This window comes from Odocoileus virginianus, chromosome 20 (genome assembly GCF_023699985.2).
Source record: "Odocoileus virginianus isolate 20LAN1187 ecotype Illinois chromosome 20, Ovbor_1.2, whole genome shotgun sequence".
Lineage (NCBI taxonomy): Eukaryota > Metazoa > Chordata > Mammalia > Artiodactyla > Cervidae > Odocoileus > Odocoileus virginianus.
Genome location: NC_069693.1, coordinates 26,708,959 through 26,733,991, shown reverse-complemented (window position 1 = coordinate 26,733,991; position 25,033 = coordinate 26,708,959). Strand labels below are relative to the sequence as shown.

General features: G+C 52.0%; 2 protein-coding genes across 9 annotated transcripts in view; one reads left to right on the top strand and one right to left on the bottom strand.

The window, feature by feature from the left end:
• Window positions 1-1,590: 1,590 nt before the first annotated feature.
• Window positions 1,591-24,636, bottom strand: TK2 (thymidine kinase 2). Of its 6 annotated transcripts, none has more exons than XM_020884972.2 (11): window positions 24,489-24,636; window positions 23,581-23,618; window positions 18,898-18,972; window positions 16,777-16,830; window positions 16,089-16,178; window positions 13,897-13,970; window positions 8,155-8,243; window positions 7,509-7,588; window positions 4,497-4,577; window positions 3,214-3,353; window positions 1,591-2,286 (listed from the first exon to the last, which is right to left on the bottom strand). In XM_020884972.2, exons 1-10 carry the CDS (start codon window positions 24,634-24,636, stop codon window positions 3,255-3,257), a joined length of 828 nt encoding a protein of 275 aa, XP_020740631.2. In that variant the 3' UTR covers window positions 1,591-2,286; window positions 3,214-3,254. The 6 variants fall into 6 exon arrangements, 4 of the variants coding, with proteins under 4 accessions (XP_020740631.2, XP_070307296.1, XP_020740633.2 ...); XR_002312316.2 differs by lacking the exon at window positions 1,591-2,286 and adding an exon at window positions 4,016-4,129 and having other exon boundaries at window positions 3,266-3,353; XR_002312317.2 differs by lacking the exon at window positions 1,591-2,286 and adding an exon at window positions 4,016-4,082 and having other exon boundaries at window positions 3,266-3,353.
• CKLF (chemokine like factor) overlaps window positions 24,618-25,033 on the top strand; it is a 29,953-nt gene continuing 29,537 nt past the window's right edge. For all 3 annotated transcript variants that reach the window (XM_070451198.1, XM_070451199.1, XM_070451197.1), the window contains exon 1: window positions 24,618-24,770. In XM_070451198.1, the coding sequence (XP_070307299.1) occupies window positions 24,618-24,770 (153 nt within the window). The remainder of the gene's footprint in view (window positions 24,771-25,033) is intronic.

Sequence of the window (25,033 nt, the reverse complement as noted above, 5' to 3'; positions counted from 1 at the left end):
ACATGGCCATCAGAGGATTCAGATGGCCTAAAGTTAAGAGAACCAGGAGCTACAGCATCTCAAAGGGCCCAGAACTGGAAGTCATCAGCAGCTGCAGGCACCCTAAAACAGTGCTTACCAACGTGTGTTCCAAGGAACACTCACACATCTGGGAGTTAATAACCCCCTCAACGAGGGGTTCTACTGTCAAATGAGTCTGAGAGTCCCTGGCTAAAGCAAATTTCAGAAGGCATTTTTATTGCAGTACTTCCTGACTTTACCTAGGCTAACATACTTTGTGCAGCTCAGGGAGAGTACCCAGGTGGTGGATCCCAAATTTGCTGGACTACAAAACCCTCTTTTCCCAGAGTACCTATTACTATGTCCCCAGACACATGTGTTCCGTGAACCTGTCTTGGAGAAGAAAAAGCCAAAAGATGCAACAATTCAAGAGGACAGCATTAAGTGCTAATACCCATTCTGATCCCACAAGCTTAGCTTCTGTTTAATGACAGCTTTGGCCAAGTTCACCATCTTATGGAAACTAGAGGAACACAGAGTTTACCCCAGCCTCAGGGGGGCCACGGGGTTGGGGTTATTAAGAAAAAAAAGTTGTGTTCATTAACCTTGGCCCTTGGTAAGTGAGTAACCCACTGCCAAAGCCCAGAGGCACTGGGTGCAATATAATTGTTGTTAGATTCTCAATGGTGGAGGCCTGACATTTCCGAGAGCTTGTCAACTATTTTAATAACTGTTAACTCTTCAGGGTGGAGAGGCCAAGGGAACAAGTGTTATTCATTCCACACATAATGTAAGCATTTGACGTGAGCTCCCCCACCCGACTCCAGGAAAACGAGGGTGAGGCAGATTCAATAGCACCCAAGGGTAGACAGGTTTTGAAAACACCTCCTACCTGCTCTCAGAGCAATAAATACCTCAATCCTGCCTTCCCCAGGTGGGACGCTGGGAATCTGCAGGAATCCCAGGATATGTCTCGACTATGCACTCCCCAGGCAGGGGGGCACTTCTCATCTAGGTGAGGGGTTCTGGTGGAAAGGAGGCAGGAATGGGAAAAACAGGCTGGGTGACATCATTTCCCAGAGTCCACGTTTAGCAAGGGGCTCCTGAGAGCTCCACTGTGGTAGCCCACTGGCCAGTGCTGAGGACCTCACAGTACCACCTCACAGATGGTGAGGGTGGGGTGATGTGAAAGCAGAAGGGAGGGGAGAAGGGGCCCAGAGGCACCACGGAACTGAAACCAGACTGTGTGGTCCAGCCTTCCTGCTTGCCTGTCCCCCACCTCCGAGGTCTCTAGCAAAGTCCAGTCAGAATGTTCCAGCTTATCTTAGTTGTACAAAAGTCACCATCCACATCTGAATTTAGGTGTGAATGGTAGGGGAGAGAGGGCAGTGTGCCCCGATGCCAACACTAGACAGAACAGGAACTCCAGAGCCATCCTAGACAGGAAGGCCCCTGGAGGAAGAAAGCTTCAAACCAGGAAGTCAATCTGGGGACAGAAAGGCAGAAGGAGGCTGAGACCCGATGGTCTTGAGCCACCACACCAGCCCTGGACCACCCACAACTGCACTTCTATGTGAAGGAGATACATACTTCTATTTTTTTTGTTGTTTTTTTTCTTTAATCACATTTCCCCCCACTACAGATGCTCAAATTGAGCTGTGGGGAAAACTGGACCATTCGTCTGCAAAGTCCCAAAGCTGGTCCCGGCATGTCCAGGTGCCTGGTAGCAGCGGCTGTGCTTCCTGCTGGTCCATCACTGACGTCGAGGCTGAGACGCATCCCCACCTGAGCACTGGCCCAGGATTGGTCCCACCAGGAAGGGCCAGGAGCCAGAGTGCTGCCCTCCGGGCGCTGCCTCTGGGCCCGGGCCACCAGGGGCACCTGTCACCAATCTACAGCAGCGAGCTGTGTGCACCAGTGCCTCACTCACTCGGAGGCCGAGACGAGAACTTCCAACCTTCTGGCACCCTGACCACCACTCAGGAGAGGCCAAGGCCTGTTCCCCCAAGTTCATAATCAATCCGCATCCCTGCGTCCACACACGGCCTTCTGGAAGCTCTCTCCACCCACCTCCGAAGTTCAGGAGCTCCAGTGCTGCAAGAGCCTTTGCTTGCAAGCCCCATCCTTCCCGTCCAGATTGTCCTCGGAGAGAATGTTCTTTCTGTCTCTTGCTGCTACTTGACTCAGGAGACAGCTGTGCCTTTGATGCACTGTTACAGCTGAACACAGCTAAGACAGTCTCTGAGCTAATAAAGATGGCTCATCCTCTGTGGCCCGCAGTGTCCCCTTGGATAGAAAAACATTTCAAAACGACTTAAGGCCACTGGTGTCTCTCCCCCGGGCCACAAACTCTCAGGAACTCCAAGGGTGAGGCTCATCATGCAAGCCACTAAGGAGGGAGGGAGCCTCAGAAGCCAGGCTGACAGCCCCTTGCCCCCCGCGGTGCACTGGGCACAGCAGCCCGGGGGGCCACGGGCCACTGCCCTGACAGGTCATCAGCAGCCGCTCAAGCGTGACCTTTGTCACCAAGGAGACCGAGCACCATTCAGGAGCCAGTGCACACCTCTCCTAAGTCAGGGAAGTCCTGATGAGGTGTTAATCAGCCTCACGCTAGAGAACGGATGAACTCTGGGCTCAAGCCAAACGTGGCACAATTTTGTGAAAGTCAAGAAACGCTAACTGTCCTCAAGGACGGCTCAAACCATGAGAAAATGATGATGCCGGCTGCACACACAGTTGGCCCTCCCCACACACGTGTGAGGGTCTCCAGTAAGCAAGGTGGGGCTTGGGGGTGAGGCAGCGATGGGCTGGGACTTGCCAGAAGTCTGAACAGCGCTGACCCCACCGTCACTGGCTGTGTGACCCCGGGGATTCCCTCAGTCTGAGCTGCAACTTCCTCCCCTGGGATGGAAGACCACTACCCTGCCCTCCTGGATGGCCTGAAGGGCTAGAGACCACGAGCCCAGCACAAGTCAGGTGGAACTGCCCTAGCTTAGGACCCAGCGGTGAGAAACCACCAGAAGAAGCACCCGGGGAATGCAAGGCTGTGCCACCAGAGGGCATGGCAAACCCATTGGTCCCATTCACCCACGAGGCCCGGGATCCCAGGATGAAGACACTGGGAAAGGAGAGAAGGCCAGGAGGAAGACAACTGTGGGCAGATACAAAGCCCTCCTGAGAGTGCAGTTTTTCAAACTGCTCCTAATAGCTAACCTGGCAGCAGCAGGCATTTCTCAGGCATGATCTTCCCTATCCTATGGACCATGTTTCCGATTCCCCAGAGTTAGGATTCGGTGCCGGTTTTGTTCAAAGAGTTCTAACATTTTCTGCATGTTGTGGTCAGCCTCGATCACCTGGAAATGAAACACAGGGGTTACAGGGCTGCACCTGACCTCAACATCCTCTTCCCTTCACAGAAGGAGAGAGAGAGAGACAGAGGCGGGCAGGATGAGGCAGGGAAAGGCGCAAAAGCCCAAGGTCACAGGCAGGGGAACAGGGCGGTCAGAGCCAAGCCACAACCAGTTCTAGGTCAATCCACATTCTCAACTGTATTTTCACTTAAGAATCCAGGACAGTCGTCCGCAATCCTTTATTTTCTCATCATTTTATATCACCTACTTTTCTATAAAGAGGGGAAAAAATAAACTCTCTAGAAAAATCCAGTAGAGTAAGACCTCACTTTCCAGCAACCTCACTGCCTGGAAGAGCCGTGAGCACAGTGTGTGAGCAGCCCAGACAGATGTCCCCAAGGCCAGGCACACGAGTTGGTGCACAGCCATCCCTCAGCTCCCACACTGCACACACATTCCTAACAGCTCGTGGGACCCATCTGCCCGCCTGGAGAAACTCCGAGCAGGAGCTAATCAGAAAATGAGGGAGAGGGAAGCAGGGAAACACTGACTGGGCAGAAGCATCAAACAGTTAGAAATGGTGAGTGTCAGCAAGAGAAGGTGCAGAAGGGGAAAGCACAGGGACTCAAAGACATTAGTAGTCCGGGGCAAACAGTCCTACACACCTCAGCACCTCCTAAGGGCATCACTCTGTGACAGACCAGAACAGCAACTGACGTTCCTTCAGATGCCCTGGGTCACCATGAAAAGGTGCAATGAGGTTCTGGGCCAGCCACCCCCTGGAGGACGGACAGGTGCATCAGGAAGATCACCATCCCAAGCAGTTAAGGCCAAAACCCAGGTCCAGGGGCTCCGGCCATATGGAACATTCCTCCAGGGACGATGCTGGATAAGTGAGATACTACTGTGTCACGGGTGCAGTGACACGGGGACAGGTCACCTTCTCCCAGGTGTGTTCAGCTCACTAAGACTCAATCCAGAATGGGAACTGAGAGATAGGGTCCCTTCCACCCTCCCTGCTTCCTTCTCTCAAATTCTCCAGGCCTGAGGGACTTGGTCCTTCCTTCCACAGACTGCAGATTGGCCGGCATGCCCTCGGGTCATTCCTCCTTCTAGAGAATTTTTTGCCCCCTCAGGGGAACTTACCAGAACGGGGGCTGCCACTGGGAAAAGGCTCCCTTTGATGAGCCACTCCTCGTATAGGTGGTGAATAGCATCCAGGTACTCCTGTGGGCGATGGGGAACACAAGAGCTGTCAGGAGCAGGGAGGGGGGCAAACCTCTCCCCTTGGGGGGCTCAGGCAGGTGAGGTGAAGGTCAGTGAACACAGGGATGTGGCCTGGACAAAGGAGCCTGCAACAGCCAACCTGACTGTTGCACGCGGCCAGCCCCAACGTCACAAGTCGGAAGCGTCCCTTCAGGGGCTTCCCTGGTGGTCTAGTGGTTAAGAATCTGCCTTGCAATGCAGGGGACACCAGGTCGATCCCTGGTCAGGGCAAGATCCCACATGCCGCAGGGCAGCTAAGCCTGTGCACCACAACTATGAGCTCATGTGTTGCAACTACTGAAGCCCATGCTCTGGAGCCCACAGGCTGAAACTACTGAAATCCACAAGCCCTAGAACCATGTTCCGCAACAAGAGAAGCCACTCTAAGAAAGCCCACACACCACAACTTGAGAGCAGCCCCCACTCACTGCAATTAGAGAAAGCCTGCTCGCAGCAACACAAGACCCAGAACAGCCAAAAACAATTAATTTAAAAAAAAGAACAGTTATTTAAAAAGAAAAAAATGGTCACCCACCATCCCTACAGCATACTCGGCTCCACTGATGCTTCGGACATACCTTCCCACCTGGCTGGTCTCATTTTCTGCCACTTCCCCATCAACAGGGCCATCATGACTTCATGGGGGCCTGGGAAGCCTCTGAACCCTCCCTCCATCCATCCCACCAAGAGGACTGCAGCCCTCACTGGCTCAGAAGCCCCGCTCGGCTGTTCCCACGCCAACAGGCAACTCGTAACCTATGAATCCTCGAAGCCATCAGGACCAACTTCAGCTGGCAGACAAGGTGAGACTCAAGGGAAAAGAGGCCCAGCCCTGCCTCAAAGGCAACTATGGCAGGACCGGGTGGCTGAAAGTGAAAGTGAAAACTGCTCAGTCGTGTCCAGCTCTTTGTCTCACCATGGACTATGTCCATGGAATTCTCCAGGCCAGCATACTGGAGTGGGTAGCCTTTCCCAACCCAGGGATTGAACCAGTTCTCCCACAATGCAGGAGGATTCTTTACCAGCTGAGCCACAAGAAAAGCCCAAGAATACTGGAGTGGGTAGCCTATCCCTTCTCCAGCGGATCTTCCTGACCCAGGAACCGAAATGGGGTCTCCTACATTGCAGGCAGATTCTTTACCAACTGAGCTATGAGGGAAGCCCACACTGGTTGCCAACAAACATCTCTTCCTCCCAGCCCTGAGGCTCTCAGGTAAACTGCACTGCTGCCTCTTTATCCACTAGCAGGTTCTCTCTTGGCAGCAACAGACATGTCTACAGGCCTGGTCAAAACCATAAGACAGTGTTCTGGATAATGACTTGGAAGGACTCCAGCCTTGTCATTTCTTCCAAACATCTGTGTCACCGCACAGAGCTGCCACGCCCTGGCTGGCACAGTCCAGCCCCACCGCGTTACACCCTCCCTCTATCACTCCTGTCTCCAGATTGCAAAGAAGCTGCTCAGACCAAGGCTCGGGACTTCATCGCTGGAATCTACCCTCCGGGTGCCCAGGCAGGTCTCTGGAGCTGGACTGGCTGTCTAGACCCCAGTCTAGCTCCTCCTGAGCTCAGACTCCCATATGATCCCAGGAAACGCTTGCCCAGCCTCTGTTCCCCTCCAGTGGCATTCACACAGGACATTCAGTTCAATATCAACTGAGTAACCCCTAGGTGCCAAGCCCTGGGACACATGCTAGGGATGCAGAAGGGCTAAGATCTAATCTGAAAACGTTCGTAGCAACTTTGTAACGGATGGGGAGCAAACACATAAACAGTTTCAGAGTATCTGTCCTAAGGGCTGTGACTATAATAAAGTACAGAGGCTGGGGAAACATAACAAAGGGAAGGTCAGGGAAGGCTTCCTGGAGGAGGTGTTACCTGAGCTGAACCTGGAAGGCAAAAGACACTGTTATGCAAAGACACAAGTGTGTAAATCCATGGTAGGGGGCTTCCCTGGTGGCTCAGCTGATAAAGAATGTGTCTGCAATGCGGGAGACCTGGGTTTGATCCCTGGGATGGGAAGATCCCCTGGAAAAGGAAAACAGCTACCCACTCTAGTATTCTGGCCTGGAGAATTCCATGGACTGTATAGTCATTGGGGTTGTAAAGAGTCAGACACAACTGAGCCACTTTCACATAGTAGGGAGTAGAGAAAGAGAGTGTGTGTGTGTAACCACAACTAGTTCTTTACAGCCAGAGCATGAAAAGGCAGGGAGTGGAAGGGGATGAAGCCAATCACGCAGGCTCTGGATGGCACGCTACAAGTGAGGATTGTATCCTAGAGAGTGGCGAGGCCCTGAGGGGGTGGGGTTATTAGGAACTGCCCGCGTGGTGTTCTGTGTTAGACGCCTTGCTGAGCAGCCGTACTGGGGCTGGATTTCTGGGGGATGTGAACAGTGAGGGACCAGGCCAGGAGAGCTGTCCAAGCCGGTTGAGACAGCTTGACCAGAGTTGACGTGGCCCTGAGCCAGAATCTGGAAGGGCGAGGCACTGGGCAAATACCAGTGAGTTCCACCTCCTTGCCAGGCACAGTGCCAAGTCCTGGAGATCCAGAAGTGAGCAAGCGGGCACATCATAGTGAGGGTCTGGGGGTGAGAGCGCAAGGCAGGCCATCTTCAGGAGGTAGACCGGACAAGCCCTGGGGACACCCGGGCAGGAACTGGAGAAGGGACAGCTCTGAGCATGGGGGTGCCCACCACTGAGTCTGGGGCCACAAGAAGTGAAGTGGACTTGGACACGCACAGGGTCTCTGGCCTCAGAGGAAGTCAGAGTTCACCCTCCCACATGCTCAGTTCCTGTTTCTCTTCCTGCAACGAGGGCACGATGACCTCGCAGAGGGTGGGGCCAGGCGGGGATGGAGCTGCCCCTTTCCTGGGTTAGAGGGGCTCTCACCAATGGGATGACCTTCTCCTCTTCCCTGCACCTCATCTTCAGCCTCTGGTAACAGGTCTCAGGAGTGGTCCGGAGATAAACTGAGATTTAAAAAGATATATACATGTGGTTTTCACTGCTCCATTCAAAGCTTGGAAGTGAAAGTGAAGGGTGGGAGAAAGGCAGGCACAGGGGCAGGGCGTGCAGAGAAGCTTCTGCCCGCAGCGCTGAGCAGGGGACGCAGAGCAGCTGTGAGGCCACATATCTGACCCTCGTGGCAACTTCCGCTGTCTTCCTGTGTCACGAGCTCCGCAGGGTCACTGTAAGGCTGAATGAAGTCCCATATGTAGACAAGAGCTTAGCACAGAGCCCGGCACCCGACTGGTCTCAGTACCTGCGCAGGTTCCGTCCCTCCTCCCTCTCTCACAAACGAAGAAAAACCCATCACATCACAGCAGACCCAGGGGAAAACAGTTTGAGAAACACAGGCTTCTCCAGGAGGAACCAGAAGCCCGGTTCTGAGTGCCCTTGGGGAGAAGGCTGAGTTAACACAGGAAAAGAATCACCTCTGGAGAGGGCCCCAGCCACCACCCCTGCTGGTCGGGGACCCAGCCAAGCGTATCCTCGATGGGCCCAGGGGAGGGAGGCTGCGGAGGGGCCATCTCACCTATCAAGTCAATGGATACATCGATGTTCCTCACAATCCAGTCAAACCATTCCGACAGGACCACGTAGTCCACTTCGGGCATTTTCCCACTGTAACGAGAGGTGTGAGGGTTTTATTCTCCTACAAGATAGCTCCTGGACTATGTCACTCCCCCCAAAGCATCCGGGCATGGCTCCTGCTGCAAGGGCACTGCTGGGGCACCAAAGCAGAGTGTCATCACAGGACACTGGGCGGGCAGAGAAACAGGGACCCTAAACACCTCCAACCTCCCACTCCCTGGGACGGTTCGTGGTACCAGGTAGGCCAGTTAGTTTGTTTCCATAACACCTCATGGAAAAACCCAAACAAGCTTTCTGGTCAACTCAATAAAACGCAGCAAGTGTCATGGCACTGCCTGAGGGGAGAAATTCAGGATTTGAACTCTAAGCCAAGGGAGGGGCTATAAAGCCTGTCCCCAAAGCACAGGGCCAGTGACCAGGCTGGGAGGTGGAGTAGCAAACCCATTTCACCGTCAGAAGTTTATTTTATGGAAATAATAATGGATGCCCACTGCAGCATTCTTTTAAAAATAATGAAAAACTAAACCATGGTACATCTATGAAACAGAAAAACCATGCAGTCACTGAAAGATGATGCTATAAAATAATACTCAGTGACACGGAAAACGCTTATAATCAAGTGCTCATCATTCAGTGAAAACAGCAGGATATAGAACTGTTGTATATGGCATGGCCCAATCATACTGTCAAGAGTATTCATCCACACATTCTGAAAGACTGGAAAGAAAACCACCAAAACATTAACACAGCTTTTCTTTGAACAGTAGGACTACTGGAAACGTTTATCCCTTTCTGTATTTTCTAAAACTTAACAGCATACTAGCTCTCAAATCACGGAACAGAATAGGGGTAAGAATTACTACATATTTAATGTGATAACTGGAAAAGAAAGAAAAGAAGGGGACTTTCCAGGCGGTCCAGTGGTTAAGACTCCGTGCTTCCAATGCAGGGGGCGTGGGTTTGATCCCTGGTCAGGAAACTAAGATCCCACATGCCACACTATTCAGTCAAAAAAATTAAAAAATCATAGTCATAATTGAAAAAATAAAATGCTATGCTAAGAAAGAATGCCTGAGAGACAGACAGACCCAGCATCTGTCCTCTGCCCTGGTGGAAATGAGCATGGAAGAGGTGGAGGTAGGGGCAGCAGCTGGAGGAAACAGACCAAGAGAGGAATTCGGCCTTTAAACATCTTCCACCAATCTTGAATATCATCTTGGATGGACCCAGAACTGGGGATGACAAGGCCAACTACAGGGGAGTAGAGGCGGCTGAGCTGTGTGTAGCTGGTGGAGCTTCTGACTGTTGACTAAAGAAGGGGAGGTGGGAGAAGAGCCTGGGAGAGAGGGTGGTCTGCAGCAGCCTGCCCCACTCCCCACCCCCTGCCCCACTGCCAGGTGCTGAGAACTGGCTCCCACCTGGGGCAGGGGGCAGGTGGGTATGGAGAGAGGCGCTCTGGAGATGACAGGCTAGAGCAGCCCTGCCCGGGGCCCGAGTGACAGAGCATAGCAGAGACTGGAGGGGGACTCCTCCTCCAGTCCTGGAGTCCAGCCAGTGCCCTCAGGGTGAAAGAGCTGCGCCTGGCCAAGCAGCAGTGGGCAGGAGGCCTGGGTTTGATCCCTGGGCTGGGAAGATCCCCTGGAGGAGGGCATGGCAACCCACTCCAGTATTCTTACCTGGAGAATCCCCATGGACAGAGGAGTCTGGCGGGCTACAGTCCATGGGTATGCAAATTCAGAGACAACATGGTGACTAAGCACAGCACAGCACAGAGCAGACGTGTGAGGACCCCCACCCTGAATGAGTAGGGGAGGCTTTGAAGGGGAGGGGAGAGGGAGGAAGTCCTAGGATATTGCAGAGGGGACTAAAATCCAGGTAGTAAAGGTACCAACTTTAAGATCACAGGCTCTCTTCCAAGACTGCCAGGCTGGTATGGTTGCCCATCCCCCAATTCTTTTTTCCTATCTCCTTAAAAGTAGCCCATGATCTATTCAGGGTCCATCCCACAGGCCTGAGTGTTTACCTTCAGGGCAGACCAACTGGTCTCAGAGACATGCTCTCCCCTGGCCAAGGTGAGCTGATGGATGTAGGTGACAGGGGCCCAACCTGAGCAGTGAGACAGGAGGGTTTGCTGGGGTTTATGGTAACCAGGCTTCCTCACTCTTAGAGGAAAGCACTGGCAAGATACCCACCCTGTGGCCAGCAGATGAGAAGCCCAGTTCTGCCACAGCCATTTTGTCACCAAGAGGGAATCATATCTTGAGGACACAAACAAGATACAGAGTGCTGAAACAAAGAGAAACAGCACTTTGTTGTTATTTTTCAGTCATAAACTTGTGCCTGAATCTTCGTGACCCCATGAACTGCAGCAGGCCAGGCTCCTCTGTCCTTTACTATCTCCTGGAGTTTGCTCAAATTCATGTCCATCGAGTCGGTGATACTATCTAACCATCTCATCCTTTGCTGCCCCCTTCTCCTTCTGCCCTCAGTCTTTCCCAGCGTCAGGGTCTTTTCCAATGAGTGAGCTCTTTGCAATAGGTGGCCAAAGTATTGGAGATCCAGCTTTAGCATCCATGCTTCCAATAGAAACAGCATGAGGGCCACTGAATAAAACCGGCCCCCAAGTCTAATGTTAAGACAGCCAGTAACAACCTCAATGTTCACGTTACTCTGAGCTGGGCTGCAGTTAGCTGCAGCTGACAGTATTTGATATTCAAAACACCACACCCCTCTTCTTGACATGTTTTCCTTCTCAGGAGCAAAGCTGACTCCAAGCACATGAGGATTTGCAAAAAGGAAGCTGCTGATCAGCCCCACCCCCTCCAGCAAACACACGGCCTGGAGGACACAGCACAGACTGGCAGCTCAAGGGTGGGGGCAGTGAGCAGCGCGGAGGGAAGGCTGCCCCACAATCTCCCACATCACTGACACTGGACGGTCTGGGGTCAGACTGCCCCAAGGACTTCACCACTGTCTGCGAGGCTCTGTCAAATCCCACAGCTGGGAGGATCCCTTCAGCTGTGACCATCAAACTGAGTCACAATTCAGGACACATGTAGCACTAAAACCAAACTGATCAACAGCACAAAAGGGTCACGTGTGCAGGGAGACACATGGAGATATGGGGATGGGGTTCATTCCTGAGGGGGCTCTGGGGCCTGAGAGCTGCTGCCCCAGGGGGTCTCAGGACACCTCCTGGGTGGCCCAGGCGAACCCAGGCTGAAGGCAGACAAAGCAAGCAGGCCTTCCTTTCCCGAAGCTCTCCTTGGAGGTCCTCCGTGCAGGTGGCTCCAGGCCAGGAGCCATGTGCTGAGGGCTCCAGGACCACTGGCTGCTGGCTGAGCTGAGTGAGGAAATGGGAGCTGGCTCCCGTGATTCTGGGGGATTTCAGTCAGCAGGCACTGTTTTACCTGCATCTAGTTTTCCTCCTGGGAGTCTGCCCAGCTCCTCCTGTGTCTGCCTCAGGAATGGGGTGCCCTGAACCACTCCCAAGGCACTGCTCTTATTTCCACAGAACACACGGAGGGGGGAAGCCTCTCTGCAGACCCACCACTGGTGAGCTGAAGGGGTTTCACCATGCCGTCCCCTGATCCCAAGGAGTAAAATTGAGGTCCTGGGTCCACAAGAATCCTGCTGACTGGTCTGTTTGGCAGTTCGCTGCCACCTTCCCCCTGAGGTCCAGAGAGCCCCCAGGTTGCACAGCACAGGTTAAAACAAAAATCACAGACTCAAATGCCAACCTCCTGTACACATTACTTTCTTTACAAGACCTTGTGCAGTCAATGTCAGCCCCAATTTATAGATGAGGAAAACTGAGGCCCAGAGAAGACTGGCCTAACTCTGTCTGAGAAAGCCTGGCTCACCATGTCCCCCAAACCCATATGTCCCCAGCTGCATCACTCACTCGAGCCTCCCGTGTCCCAGGGCATGTCCAGTGTCTCTCTGGCCCCTGCCTGAGAAAAGTCAGAGCTCTCAGGCCTGTGACCCAGGCAGTGAGTGCCTACTCGGGCTGAGTAAGGAGGAGTCCAAGTCCAGGACCCACTGGGGTGGTAGGAGGACCTGCCTGCTATTCCAAACGCGGGGCCTTAACGGATGTCCCTGACCCCAGCCCCACGTGAGTCAGCGTGTCATTTCCCCAGCTGGGCCCCACTCAGTCCCCCTCCTTCTAATCTTGGAAACTGCCAACCAGGCAATCCTGTAAAACCTGTGTGCTCACTGACTCCGCCCACAGGGCAGGGGCACACAATGGCCTGCGTGGCGCCTTGACTGCCGCGTCTTTCTCTCCACCTTAAGCTGTTCATTCCAGCAGTTGCCCACACCTCAGGTGCCAGCTCTGTGCTGGGTCCCGGCTAGGCCAGCGGACCAGACATGCTCCTCGTCCTCAAGGAGCTTACGGTCCAGTTGGTGGGGCACATGATAGACAAGAAGTACATGTATACTAAGCTAAGCTGCATGAAACTGCCATTTTTATAGGTCACAATTGGTCAAGTTTTAACAATTTCATATGGTTCAACCTAAGTAGAAGTTGTCTTAAATACTATGAAGGAAACCAATACAAAGAAGTGATTTTCCCTGGTGATCCAGTGGCTAAGACTCCACGCTCCCAATGCAGGGGGCCTGGGTTCAATCCTTGGTCAGGGAACTAGATCCCATATGCTGCAACTAAGAGTTTGCATGCTGCAACTAAAGATTCTGCTGCAACTGTCTGCATGCTGCAACTAAAGATTCCACATGCCAGCAAATTAATTAATTAAATTTAAAAAAAAAAGAGTAACAGGCTCAACCCATCTAGACAAGGGAGTTGGGGAGGGTCGGGAGAGGCAACGTGTAGGTCCACAGTTGTAGATGGGAGAACCAGGGAACTGGGGCATACAGAGAGGAAGCAAGATACTGGGACCAGCTCTGAGAGGGATGAAGTTCAAGCTGGGAGGAGGCAGTGATGTGGGGGAGATGGCAAGGAGAGGGGAGCAGGCACACAGCTACCAAGGAGGAAGGGAGGGGGAAAAAACTGAAACTGACCCCAGCCTGCAGCCCATTTCCCCCAAGACCCCCAAATATCGGCAAACAACTGAGCACAGGCGCCGAGGGTCCCACACCTCTGAGGCTGCAGCACTGCGGGCACCCAGCCACGTCTGTGTGAGGGAGTCTGCTCCCGTGAGGACAGAAGACATCTTCGAGTGAAATTGCAACAAGTACCATGCACCACCATGACGGCTCTAGTCGCTCTGACTCTTCACCCCACCATGTCTTGTCCTGCTGTGCCACGTAACCCACAAGGGCCCTGCCCCCTCTCAGACTGGGGTCAGCTGCTGTGACCTGCTTTGGCCAGTGGAGGTCAGCCAACATGAAGCAGACACCTGAGAAAAGACTAGCGCTTCTGCCCTCTGGCCATCACCATGGGAAGTGAATGCCCAGGCCAGCTCACTGGTCCCAGGAGAGGGACAGCAAGCAGACGAGAGATGAGTCACCCCAGTCACCTTCCCCGGGCCACCCCAGATCTGCTAACCCCTGGATGTGTCATCAAGCCCAGCCAAGGTCAGCAGAGCTGCCAGGCTGCCCAGCCTGGACGGTAGAGCCATCAGTGTGGTTGGTGGCTATACCATGTATCTGTCAATCAGTAAACGAGTTCCATTTCTAAAAACTTAATGGTTGAATAAATTATCAATTGTGCAAACTACGATACCTTCTGTATAAGTTTTCTACAAAAACATATCTTGCACTGTGAATTGATCGCTCCATCAACCGTACAGGCAACGTCTAAAAGAAAACAAAATGTTATTTACTAAACTCGGGCAGGAAGGAAGGTCAGGAAGCCTGGAAGAATGACTGTTGCTCCCCTGCCCCTGGCCTATGCTGAACAGAGAACTGAGACGCCACCAAGGACGGGTGGGGGGGACACCAAAGAACCGTGCGTCCAGCCTCCTTGGCCCTGGACCCTCCCTACGCCCTGAGGCTCGGTGGTCAGTGCAGCAAGGCAGGGCGGGGAGCCTGTCAGCTGCAGCCTCTTTCATGGGAGGGGTGAGGCTCCACTGGACTGTGGGTTTGGGGAGTGCTAGAAAAACTGCCAAATGCCGCCCAGGAAAGTGGTGGCAAGCGAGAAGTGTGGTGACTATTAATGACCCAGCAGGTGCATCCACTGAGGCAGAGGCAGAGCTTTGAGAGGACAGGGTGTGGGTTTCTGCAGCCCCAGCAGCAGGCCTGCCAACATCTGCCTCTACTCAGGGCTGGTGGGGATCCCGCAGTCCTTCACAACTGTAAAGGACCATGCCCTACAGCAGGGGGAGGAAAACACTGATGGCGCCACTCTCCACCAGCAGGCTCACACCCACCACGGAGGCCTTCCCACAGTGTCCCACTGGGAAGGGAGAGGTGCCCTGACTCAGACACTTGAGTGGGCAAACACTGCTCTCACTCACCTGCTCATGGCACCCACTGGGACCTGGACCCACAAATCAGAGGCCAATTCAAAGCCACAACCTGATTCAAAGCCATGTCCTCTCTCTCCTATCTGTCCATCCGTCTTCCTTTCTATTCTTCCATCCTCTCCTTCCTTTCAACTCTCTCCTGCCCATCTTTTGTAGCTCCCCATTTATCCCTCTTTTATCCTCTTTCCTAGTCTGTCCATCTCTCATCTCTCTGCCTCCTTCCTGATACATTTCATTGAACAGAGGAACACACATATGGCCCATTATATTTAGATATACTAGACACAATTTCTGTTTGCAACTGAGTGCCCGTTCAGGAAAAAGTAGGGCGACTGCCGACCTCAGATCCTCTGACATGTAACTTTCAGACAGATCTTTGGGCTTCTCCTGTGGCTCAGCTGGTAAAGAATCCGCCTGCAGTGCTGGAGATCTGAGTTTGATCCCTGGGTTGGGAAGATCCCCTGGAGAAGGGAAAAGCTACCCACTCCAGTATTCTGGCCTGGATAATTCCATGGACTGTATAGTCCACGGGGTCTCAAAGAGTCAGACATGACTAAGCGACTTTCACTCACTCACTCGGGGAGACAGAAATTCAAACAGTTCTGCTTGTATCTTTTTTCGTTTTAAAAAACACACAGATTTGTAGAAGGATGAGAGCTATGGCTGCAAGTGCCCAGCCCTGCATCAAACCGCAGGCCGAGTGGCTGTGTCAGAGACACCGGTGGATGGATGTCCCATTGCATGGACGTCCCATCTCCTGTAAGGAGAGCCTCCAGACTGGGCTGCCACTCTGAACCACAGGTGCCAATCTGGACCTCCTCAGAGACTCTGCCCCTATTCACACTCCCCAGCTGACGAAAGGGGCTGAAGCAGCCATCTTTGTGCCCAGGTGATCTGCCCCAATACCTGATTGGCCCAGGGCTGGACACCTGACCCAAGCTGAGCCAATCAGGTTCTTTCTCTCAAGAATCTGAACCAAGAACGTTAACAGGCCTTGTGAAGGTTAGATCCGCGGTTCTCCTGCAAACAAACACGTTGTGCGTTAAAATCACCTGGAGGGTATGACAAAACCCAGATTGCTGGCCTCATCTCCAGAATTTCTGATTCAGCAGGTCCAGGATGGGGTCAGAAAATGTGTATTTCTAACAAGTTTCCAGGTGCTGCTGCAGCTCCTAGTCTGAGGACCACACTTTTGAGAACTGAGTTAAAGGGCATTGAGCCCAGGAGCCGGCAGGTCATGAAGACTTGAGCTCACGGGGCATCATAGCAAGTTCTTGGCTAACTGAGGGTGGGGTTAGGGGCCCTGAAGCCTGGTCCTCAAAGAGCGGCGGGACCAGACACCTGGACTCGAGAGACAGAGAAGGCTGAGCAGCTCCTTGTAAGGTTTCCCTTCCTGGCAACCAAATGCCCCTCATTTGAAGAAAATTGAAACCAAGCATCTGAGCTGTACCTGCGGACGAGTGTGCTGGTCGAGCATGGTGAGCTGCACGTACGTCTGCAGCGTGAGGCCCCATCGACAGGCATCCCGGTACATCAGACCCTGCGGGGTGGTGGGGGGTGGGGGGAGAATGCAGTGCTGTATCTGCAGGACTCCCTGACTGTGGACCCAGACCCCACCCATCCCTTTCCAGCAGCCAGAGCTGAGCCTTCTGACCGGGAAGGAGGTGGAAGGGAGCACAGGCACATTACAGCCCCTGCTTGCTGGGTCCATCCTTGGCAAAGTGCACAGGGTAGCTTCAGAGGGAGCGGGCAGCAGCCCGGGGCATAGCCAAGTGCAAACCCCAATTGGAGGTTTACCAAGGAAGCTGGTTACCAAGGAGACCTGGGTTTCTTCTAGGAGAGGGTCGGGGTAGAATGAGCAGCTGGAGACTACTCCCCCACCCCCACTCCACATAGCCGGGGCAGAGCACTTGCGATGGTTTGGGATAGCTGACAGGAGGGCTCTGGGCTCCTTACATGCCCAGCCAGGCCTCAAAGAACCCTGACCTCAGAACATCAACCTGCCACCATTTTTCCGCTGTCCCTTTGCCTGGTGCAGAGCAAGGACACGCCTGGACGGGGGACGAGCTCGTGCACTAGCACCGCCGTTACCGTACACTTGAGAAGCTGGCGGTTCACACAGCTAACAGCACACTCACCAGAGGATTATGGCCTCGGACATTTCTCCACTTGGGCACAGGCTCTGTTAACACCTGCCAGGAGAGAAAACGTCAGAGCTGCTGCTCCTCAGTTCTGAGCTCCATGAAGGTGGACGAGTGTTAGTTAGGGGTGGGATGGGAAGAGAGTCAAGACCTGGGCACCCAGGTTGGGCTAAAATAGGGGAGCAACCCTCCCTGCAAGGTCAGAGCTCCATCTAGACACGGCTCCTGGTGTGCCTTCCAGAAAGGATCTAAGACCCACCCTGTCCACCCCTGTATACAAGTATATGCACACATCCCCTCCTCTGCGGCCATGGGGCCCCCTCGGGGGCAAGGGGAGTTCTCCCAATCACCTCTCCTGTTTTCCATCCTGCCCCTTACTGCCCTGCACGGAGGGCAGGCAGGGAGGTGAGAGAAGCCAGGAAGGAGGCTGCTTCGTGCATTGAGCCCAGCTTCTGGTTTGGGGGCTCTCCCGTGACCCTGGCAGTGAGCTCTGCCTCCATTTCCTCTCTCTGATCTCTGCACCGGACACACCGATGGGCAACGGATCCTGTTTCTTTTAGTAGCTTCCCTAAACTATGCAGGTGAGTTCTGGGAACGATTTAAATGGTGTTCTTGGAGCCAAGACTTTGAGAACATCTGGGGATATCTGGGGATCTTCAAGTGCACGTGAGCAGGTGCCACAGGTCACAAGAGATCAAAGGAAAGCAATGCATGGGACCCTTGAGGAGGAACCTCCCCCCACCCTTTCCCTTCTGTGCCTTTGCTCATGCTGTTGTTCTGCCCAGTATGCCCACCGCAACTTATTTCACCTCAACTTTCATTACATGGAAAACTCATACATATGCTTCAAAAGCCACTTCAAATATCCCTTTCTCTGTGACTCATTCCCAGCCACCTCCCAACCTTCCTCTCCTTCTTCTGGGTCTTCATTCCATTCCTATCCTGTGAGGAGCAAATGCTGCACCACTCAGGCTCACCAGAGGCTGAGACAGAGGCAGCCTTGACTGGCGCCCCATCTGTGGCACAGTCACTCAACACACATTGAGCATCTGCTGTGTCAAGTACCACATGAGGTACCAAGGATGCAGCAAGAGCAAAACACCCCAGCCCTGCCTTCACACAGCTTTAAACTGGCTAGGGAAGCAAACATTAATCAGATCATCACAGAAAGTTAGCACGTATTTTCAAACCCTGAGAAGTAGTATAAAATAAGGATACAGAGAGGCCAGAAGAACCCACACAAGGGAGGATAACCTAGCTGGGGAGGTCAGAGAGCAGAGCTGAGAGCTGAAGAGTGGTTTTCCTAAAGCCAAAACATTTTCGTATGCTGTGGAGCCAAATAAGGGCACAGGCCCTTGAGCAGACAGCCTAGGCTGGGACACAGCACCACAGGCACTAGCCATGCAACTCTGGCCAAGCCATGTGACCTGAGCCTCAGCTTCCTCCTTTGCAACTGAAGCAATAGTAGGACCTGCATCACAGGGACTACTCTTGTAAGGATGCAATCAATTAGATCATGCAATCAAGTGCCTGGCATAGAGTACCACCCTCATTAGCTGTTAACCCTCACTGCTGATGGTGGTGGTGGTGGTGTTCATTGGCTCCAAGGTCTTCAGTGAGAATATAAGTGCTTCTAAAGCCAGGGGGCAGGAGGGAGAAATTTCCCTGGTCCAGTGGTTAAGACTCTGTACTTCCACTACAGAGGCAGGGGTTCGATCCCTGGTCAGGGAATTAAGTTGCCACATGCCACTCACCTGGGCTGAAAAATAGAGTGCCAGTGAGAGTTACATTGCTCAGGACAGGTGTGTCAGGAGGCCCCCAGAGCCCCACCTCCCTGGGTCTGAGGATTCACGAGGAGGACTCATAGGATCCAGCATATAGTCATACTCACAGCTAACTACAGTGGGAGGTTACAAAGTATAATCAGCCAAGGAAAAAGGTGTATGGAGCAAAGTCTGGGGGAAACCAGGCCCAAGCTTTCAAGGGGCCCCTCCCTCCTCTCACACGGGATATTCTCAATTCCCCCAGCAGCATTTCTGCTGGGTAGGGCTGGTTTGCACCCTTTATGAATCCACCAATATTTTGTAGGTTCCTTCAAACCTAGTGTGGAATCCGTACCTCGATGTCTGTTGAGTTGGAGAAGAACTCCAGGCATGTTGTCTTTCCACTGGCAATATTGCCCTCAACACAGATCTAGCAAAAGACAAATGCACATTAGGACCAGAAAGTGAGTGCCTGGGGGAGTATCAGGACGAATTTCTAGGGAAGCGCTCAGGTGAACAGCATAACTTGTTCAGTCTAAGACCTCAGTGTGTACACAAAACCTCCACAGGAAACCCCGAGGTCCGGTTATTAGCAATTAACAACTCGATTCTTTCCACCAGTGGCAGGCTCCAGACCCACCAGACCACCACCCTCCAGGACAGATGCTCCCTTATGTCAACCCCCAGACCCCACAACTTGTCCTCAGCCACCCTAGCTCTGCCCTTCCCGAGCTCAGTCCCTCAGACTATTAGATTTTAGGCCAAATGGAATATTACTGAGCCATTAAAAAAAGAATGAAATTGGGTCATTTGTAGTGATATAGAGGACCTAGAGTCTAACATACACGTTAAGTAAGTCAGAGAAAGAAAAACAAAAGTCATATATTAATGCATATGTATGTGCTCTAGAAAGATGATACAGATGGGTCTGTTTGCAGGGCAGAAAGAGATGCAGACGTACAGAACAAACGTGTGGACACGGGATGGGGAAGGTATGGGTGAGATGAACTGAGAGAGTGGTACTGACATATAAACACTACTGTGTGTAAAACAGACAGCTAGTACGAAGCTGCTGAATAGCACAGGGAGTTCAGTTTGATGCTTCGTGATGACCTAGAGGGGTGGGATTGGGGGTCTTGCATCTGCTCACTGAAGGCTTTCCATGGGCCAGGCACTGTGGACTCAGGAGCCAGTCCCAGCTCCCACTGAGCTCATAGGTGTGAAGATGGGGAGGAAAGTAAAAGGGAATTACAAGAAAAGATGTTCACGGTGCCACGGGAGCACAAGGCCAGCCAGCATCACTGCTCTGGAGAATGTGCCAAAGTTTACCTCCCCCTTCCTCTGCTGTTAGGCCTTCATTCCAACTTCCCATGATTGTAACTGATGCTGTGATGGGCCATCTATCCTTCTTTTTCTCTTTTTTTTTGGGGGGGGGGTGGGGGTGGGGGTGTTGTACAGCTTCTGAGATGTTAGCTCCCCGACCAGGGATTAAACCCATGCCTCCTGCATGGGTTGGAAGCAGAGTTTTAACCACTGGACGACCAGGGGATTCCCTATCCTTATTTTTAAATAATAACATTTCATCTTTTCTGAAAACAGATTTTAAGCATTCTCACAGTAAGAAATACAGGGAACTGACAAAAAAAAAAAATCACTCCTAATTCCAGAGATAACCATAATTTAAATGTTTAATCAGAATCAAACTTTTCAGAGGCAAACAAGTTTGAGCCCCAAAGCCCCCACTGGAAGAATCAAAATATATATTATCCTATTAAAACCCTGAGAAATCTGCCATAAAAAGGAAACTTGCCCAAATGTCCAACAAAGTGGGATCCATGCACATGAGAGAGCACTATCACTATTCAGCAATGAAGTGCTGATAAACGCAATAATGTGTATGCACCTCAAAACATTATGAAAAATGAAAACAGCTAGTCACAAAGACCAAATGCTGTATGATTCCATTTTATAGGAAATGTCCTGAAAAGGCAAATCCTCAGAGACAGGAAGCAGAGTAGTGGTTTCCTGGCTCTGGGGGAGTGACTAAATGGGCACGGGGTTTCTTTTCTGAGTGATAAAAATGTTCTAAAATTAGACTGTGATGTTGCACAACTCCATAAATTTACTAAGAAATCATTAAGCTGTAAACTTAAAACAAGTCAATTTGGGGGTATGTACCTAACTAATAACTTAATAAAGTCATTCTTTAAAAAAAAAAAAAAGGAACGCAGTTTAATTTTAATCTAACAGTCAAAAAATTAAGACTTTCCACTCTTACCCCTCAAATTCTCTCTCCCTCTTCCTCAAACATACCCACTGTTATGACTTCCCAACTTTTCTTTAACCAGACTAACAATCTCTTTCCTACTTTCCCCCCATGGACAGTTTATATATTGTTTCATTTGGATCATACTTTATATATTTTTATCCTCTTCTTTTTTATCTCTTACAAAGTACCTTCCTAGGTCGTTAAGTATTTTCAAAAACATGATTCTGAATGGCTGAATAATATTTCATCACATAAGATATACCATGAATTATTGAAATCCCTACTGTTGAATGTTACATTCTCTTCAGTTACTTTTATTATAAAATTGTGTTGTGATATTTTTGATACAATAAACTGTGCTGTAGTGAGCCTTCTTGTATGTAAATCCCTGTCACTGGCTCCAATTACTACCCTTCAATAGACTTTGAGTATAATCAATGCATCCAAGGATACGTGAGTTTTTATGACTGTTGATGATGATGCCAAATTACCCTCTAAAATGCTGTCCCAATTCACACTCTTTTCTAAATGAAAAAGATGGATGGAAGAGCATGTGCCTTTTACCATACTGTGCCAATACTGGGCATATCCCATCCTAAATCTTCATTCATTATGAATAATAATAATGTCTGTCGCTAGGCATTCAGTGTTAGCCCCTGTGGGTTCCGTACTTTGCCAACATTGTCACATGATCCCTTAAACAATCACAGCTAAGAATTATTTGCATAGATGGGGAAACTCAGGCTCTAAGAGGTTAAGGACTTGCCTACCTCTACTAAAGAGCACAACTGGGGCTTGAACCACGTTGTCTGATCCACACTTTCCTTACTCCATTTCCAAAAGCATTTTTTCTCTGTTAGGGAGGTGGAGCACTTTCTTCTGCTTATTAGCTATTAACAAATTCCCTCAGGAAAAGTCCGTTCATATTTTGTTCAATTGAAAACATTAGTCACTTCTTTTTAACCCAACTTTGGAATTTATTTTGCAATTCTGGGCAGTGACTCACTCTCGAGCTGTAGCTCAGCCCAGATATTCCCTGTCCAGTTCAATTCCATGGGATGTTTCATGGGCACCTCAATTCATCACGCCCCCAGTACCCATTTATGGCTTCTGTTTCCATCCCTGTCTTCAGGAAAGGCTACACCATCTACCCAGACATTCAGGGCCTTCTCTCCTCACCCATCAACTCACAACACCTCTCCAGCCCTCCCCGTGGGAGCAGCCCTCCTGCTGGCCTTTCTGCCTCCAGTCCAGCCCGGCCGGGCCCCCTATTCCCTATCTATAGTCCACCACCTCTTCCTGAAAGGTAAAGCAGATCACATCTGGTAAAGTCTTTCAGTGGCTGCGGGTGCTGGGATCTTCCTCCAGTCCCTGTGCCTGACCAAAGGCTCTCCCCAGCCACCTCTCTGGGACGACCACAAGCCTCAGGCTCTCATCCCTCTGTGACTTGCCCCTGCAGTTCTCGCTGCTCCAACACTCCTGCCTTGCCTTGTCCTCCTTTTCCCAGGAGGCCTCAAGACTCCCCAGGGCTCCCCTCAGTCATCATCCCCAAGAAGCTCTGCCCCTACTCCCTGCGGCTCTAGATCCGCCATTGTCCTATTCACGCTGTCTCCCCCATCAGACCACAGGCTCACTAACAACAAAGGCTGCTGGAGTCCCAGGTCCACATAAGAACTCAGAGGATTTGTATAATTAAGAGCAGCTCTGGACCAGACTGCAAGCTCCACACCACTTCCTATGGACCACCTACTGTGTGTCTGGGGGATACCAGACCACACCTAGAAAGCACCAACGACAGGCCTGGCTCACAAAAATGCTAGCTCAATAATTAACAGCACAACAATGCATCAATACCCACCTGACTCAACTTACCAACCCCTCCCCCAGCTGTGGTACCTGTCATCATACCCTACCCCATGTGTAGTTTCAACAAACTTCCATAAATCTCAAGCATTTTCATCACCAGTCCTCTCCATGTGACTGCTCTCCTTCCCAGGCCCTCTCCATCACCCCAAATACCCCCAGGGGGCCTGCCCACACCTTCCACCCTCTACAGACCCCAGCCAAGGTACTCCTGCCCACACCCACCAAGTAACTCCCTCTCCAGCCATTAACTACAAACCTGCAGCTCCCTGAGCCTCTGGACCAATGGTGACCAAAATACTGCTCCACCACAGCCAGCTAAAGGCTTAAACATCCCATGGGCATGTCCAGTTTGACCCTCCTTTGACCTTCAACCTCACACCAGGCACAATTCCACCCCAGAGCTAGCATCTCGAAGTCACTGCACTGGCGGAACCCATGTCTGTGGACCCCCAGGAATTCTTTGTGACCTCCCACTTACCTACCCTTCTCAGCATTGGTGGTCTGGGGGCAGCAGTCAGAAGTCAGGCTGTCACCTACTAGCAGTCAAACTAACCTTCCACTTTACAAATCCTATTGTAATCAGTCAGCGATTCAAGTTAATAGTCCAAATTCACCCAGAGGCTGTGAATACATGTATTCTCCTACCTGTGCAGATTCTTAGCAAAGACACACCCGAAACTGGTAACAGAGGTGGTCTCTGAGGAGGGGGCCTGGGGCACAGGAGTGGACAGCTCTTTATCCCTGGAGATCCCCTTGAATTTGTTGTTGTTTTTATGTGCACATATTCCTTCACTCTTCTCCTCAAAACATGTATTGTGTGTGTGTGTGTGTGTGTGTGTGTGTGTGTCTGTACTACACACATATAATCCTACACTGGAGAGAGTGCACATTAGAGAGACTTACCACTGATTTTTTCTCTTTTTCATTTTCTCTATCTTTATCTAGAAAAGAAAGAAACCAATTTTTAAACGCGATTTTAAATAGCTCACTCTTCGGGTCATTGTTATGCTTACTCCCTGACCTACAAATGTTTTCCAGTAACACCTGGGACCCTCCCTCGGTGGAGGGAGGCAGACCCACCACTGCTGTCTATGCTTGGAAACTGAAATTGCCGCCCGGATCCTGTTGGCATGTCTAGGCCACCAATGTGCTCAGCTTTGTTCACAGAGTATATAATGCTTTCCATTTTCCACACATTTTATATTTATGACCCTCACTGATGGGTGTCCAGCCACTTAAAACACAGTGGCCTCCACTCGAAGCTCCCGGGTAGGAGAGGTCGGTGGGCGTGGACTTCGGCAAGGGCTCAAGTTTCTCCTGCAGGCCCCGGGGCTGACATCGCGGCCCACCCAGCCCTCGGCGGGTTCTGAGGTGCCACTGAACTCCAGAACTTGGCTACAACGAGGGCTCTCAATTCTGAAGGGCAGGGTCTCCAGTCCCAAGGGGAAAGGGAGGGCATTGAACCTAACCGATTTCCCCACGCCCCGCTTGCTGGCACCTCCCCCAAGGCCAAAAGAATGGACCCAGGAATGGCACCGGAAACCCTCGGGGAGGAGGTTCTTTCCACTCTTTAGAGGGTTCCGCAGCTCCGAACAAGAGACGGGCCCAGAGCCCCAAGGCCCCACCCGCTACTGCCGGCCAGGGTCCGGGGCACCTACCACCGCCCCGCCCCTTCCCCAGGCCGCCCAAGAAAATCCCGGCGCCCGGAAGAAGGGGTTTCGGGTTCAAGCCGGTTCCGCGAGCCAAAGGCGGGGAGTGGGGCTGATGGCCGCATCCGGGATGCCTGCAAGGGAAACTGAGCGACGCGTTACCCCGAGGCCAGGCCCAACGCTGCGCCCCTCGCGACCCTGGGCAGGAAGCGGGGCTCCCGGGCCCATCGCGGCGCAGCGCCCGGAAAGCCCAGCTCCGGAGCGGCCGCAACAGCACAGCCCGGCCGCCGGATGCCACAGGCCCAGCCATTCTTCCTGCGCGGGCCTGCGCGTGCGCAGCCGCGGGACAGGGCCCGCCTACGCGCGCCGCCAGCAGCCAGAGCCCGCCCCGCCCCGCCGACTCTTAAAGAGACTTCATCTCATTTCGCTCTCTTCCCCGAGAAGGTAAGGGATTCGCCGTTTGCATCCCTGAAATCTCCCTGCCAACCAGACGCTGGCAGAATGAACCCATGATTTGGCAAAATTCGGGGCTTGGGTGGCCAATAACACCAGCAACTGGTTTTTTAATTAACTATTGAAAGTGAAAGTCGCTCAGTCGTGTCCGACTCTTTGCCACCCCATGGACTACACAGTCCGTGGAATTCTCCAGGCCAGAATACTGAGTGGGTAGCTTTTCCCTTCTCTAGGGGATCTTCCCAACCCAGGAA

Bases quoted from the DNA above. Each gene is read 5' to 3' on its own strand.
- TK2 (XM_070451195.1), bottom strand. From the start codon at position 24,636: ATGGCTGGGCCTGTGGCATCCGGCGGCCGGGCTGTGCTGTTGCGGCCG. The intron at 23,619-24,488 runs GTAACGCGTCGC...TTTCTTTTCTAG, and splicing joins GCGTTGGGCCTGGCCTCGGG to ATAAAGATAGAGAAAATGAA. The intron at 13,971-16,088 runs GTACAGCTCAGA...GTTTTCTTTTAG, and splicing joins ACCAGCACACTCGTCCGCAG to ACGTTGCCTGTACGGTTGAT.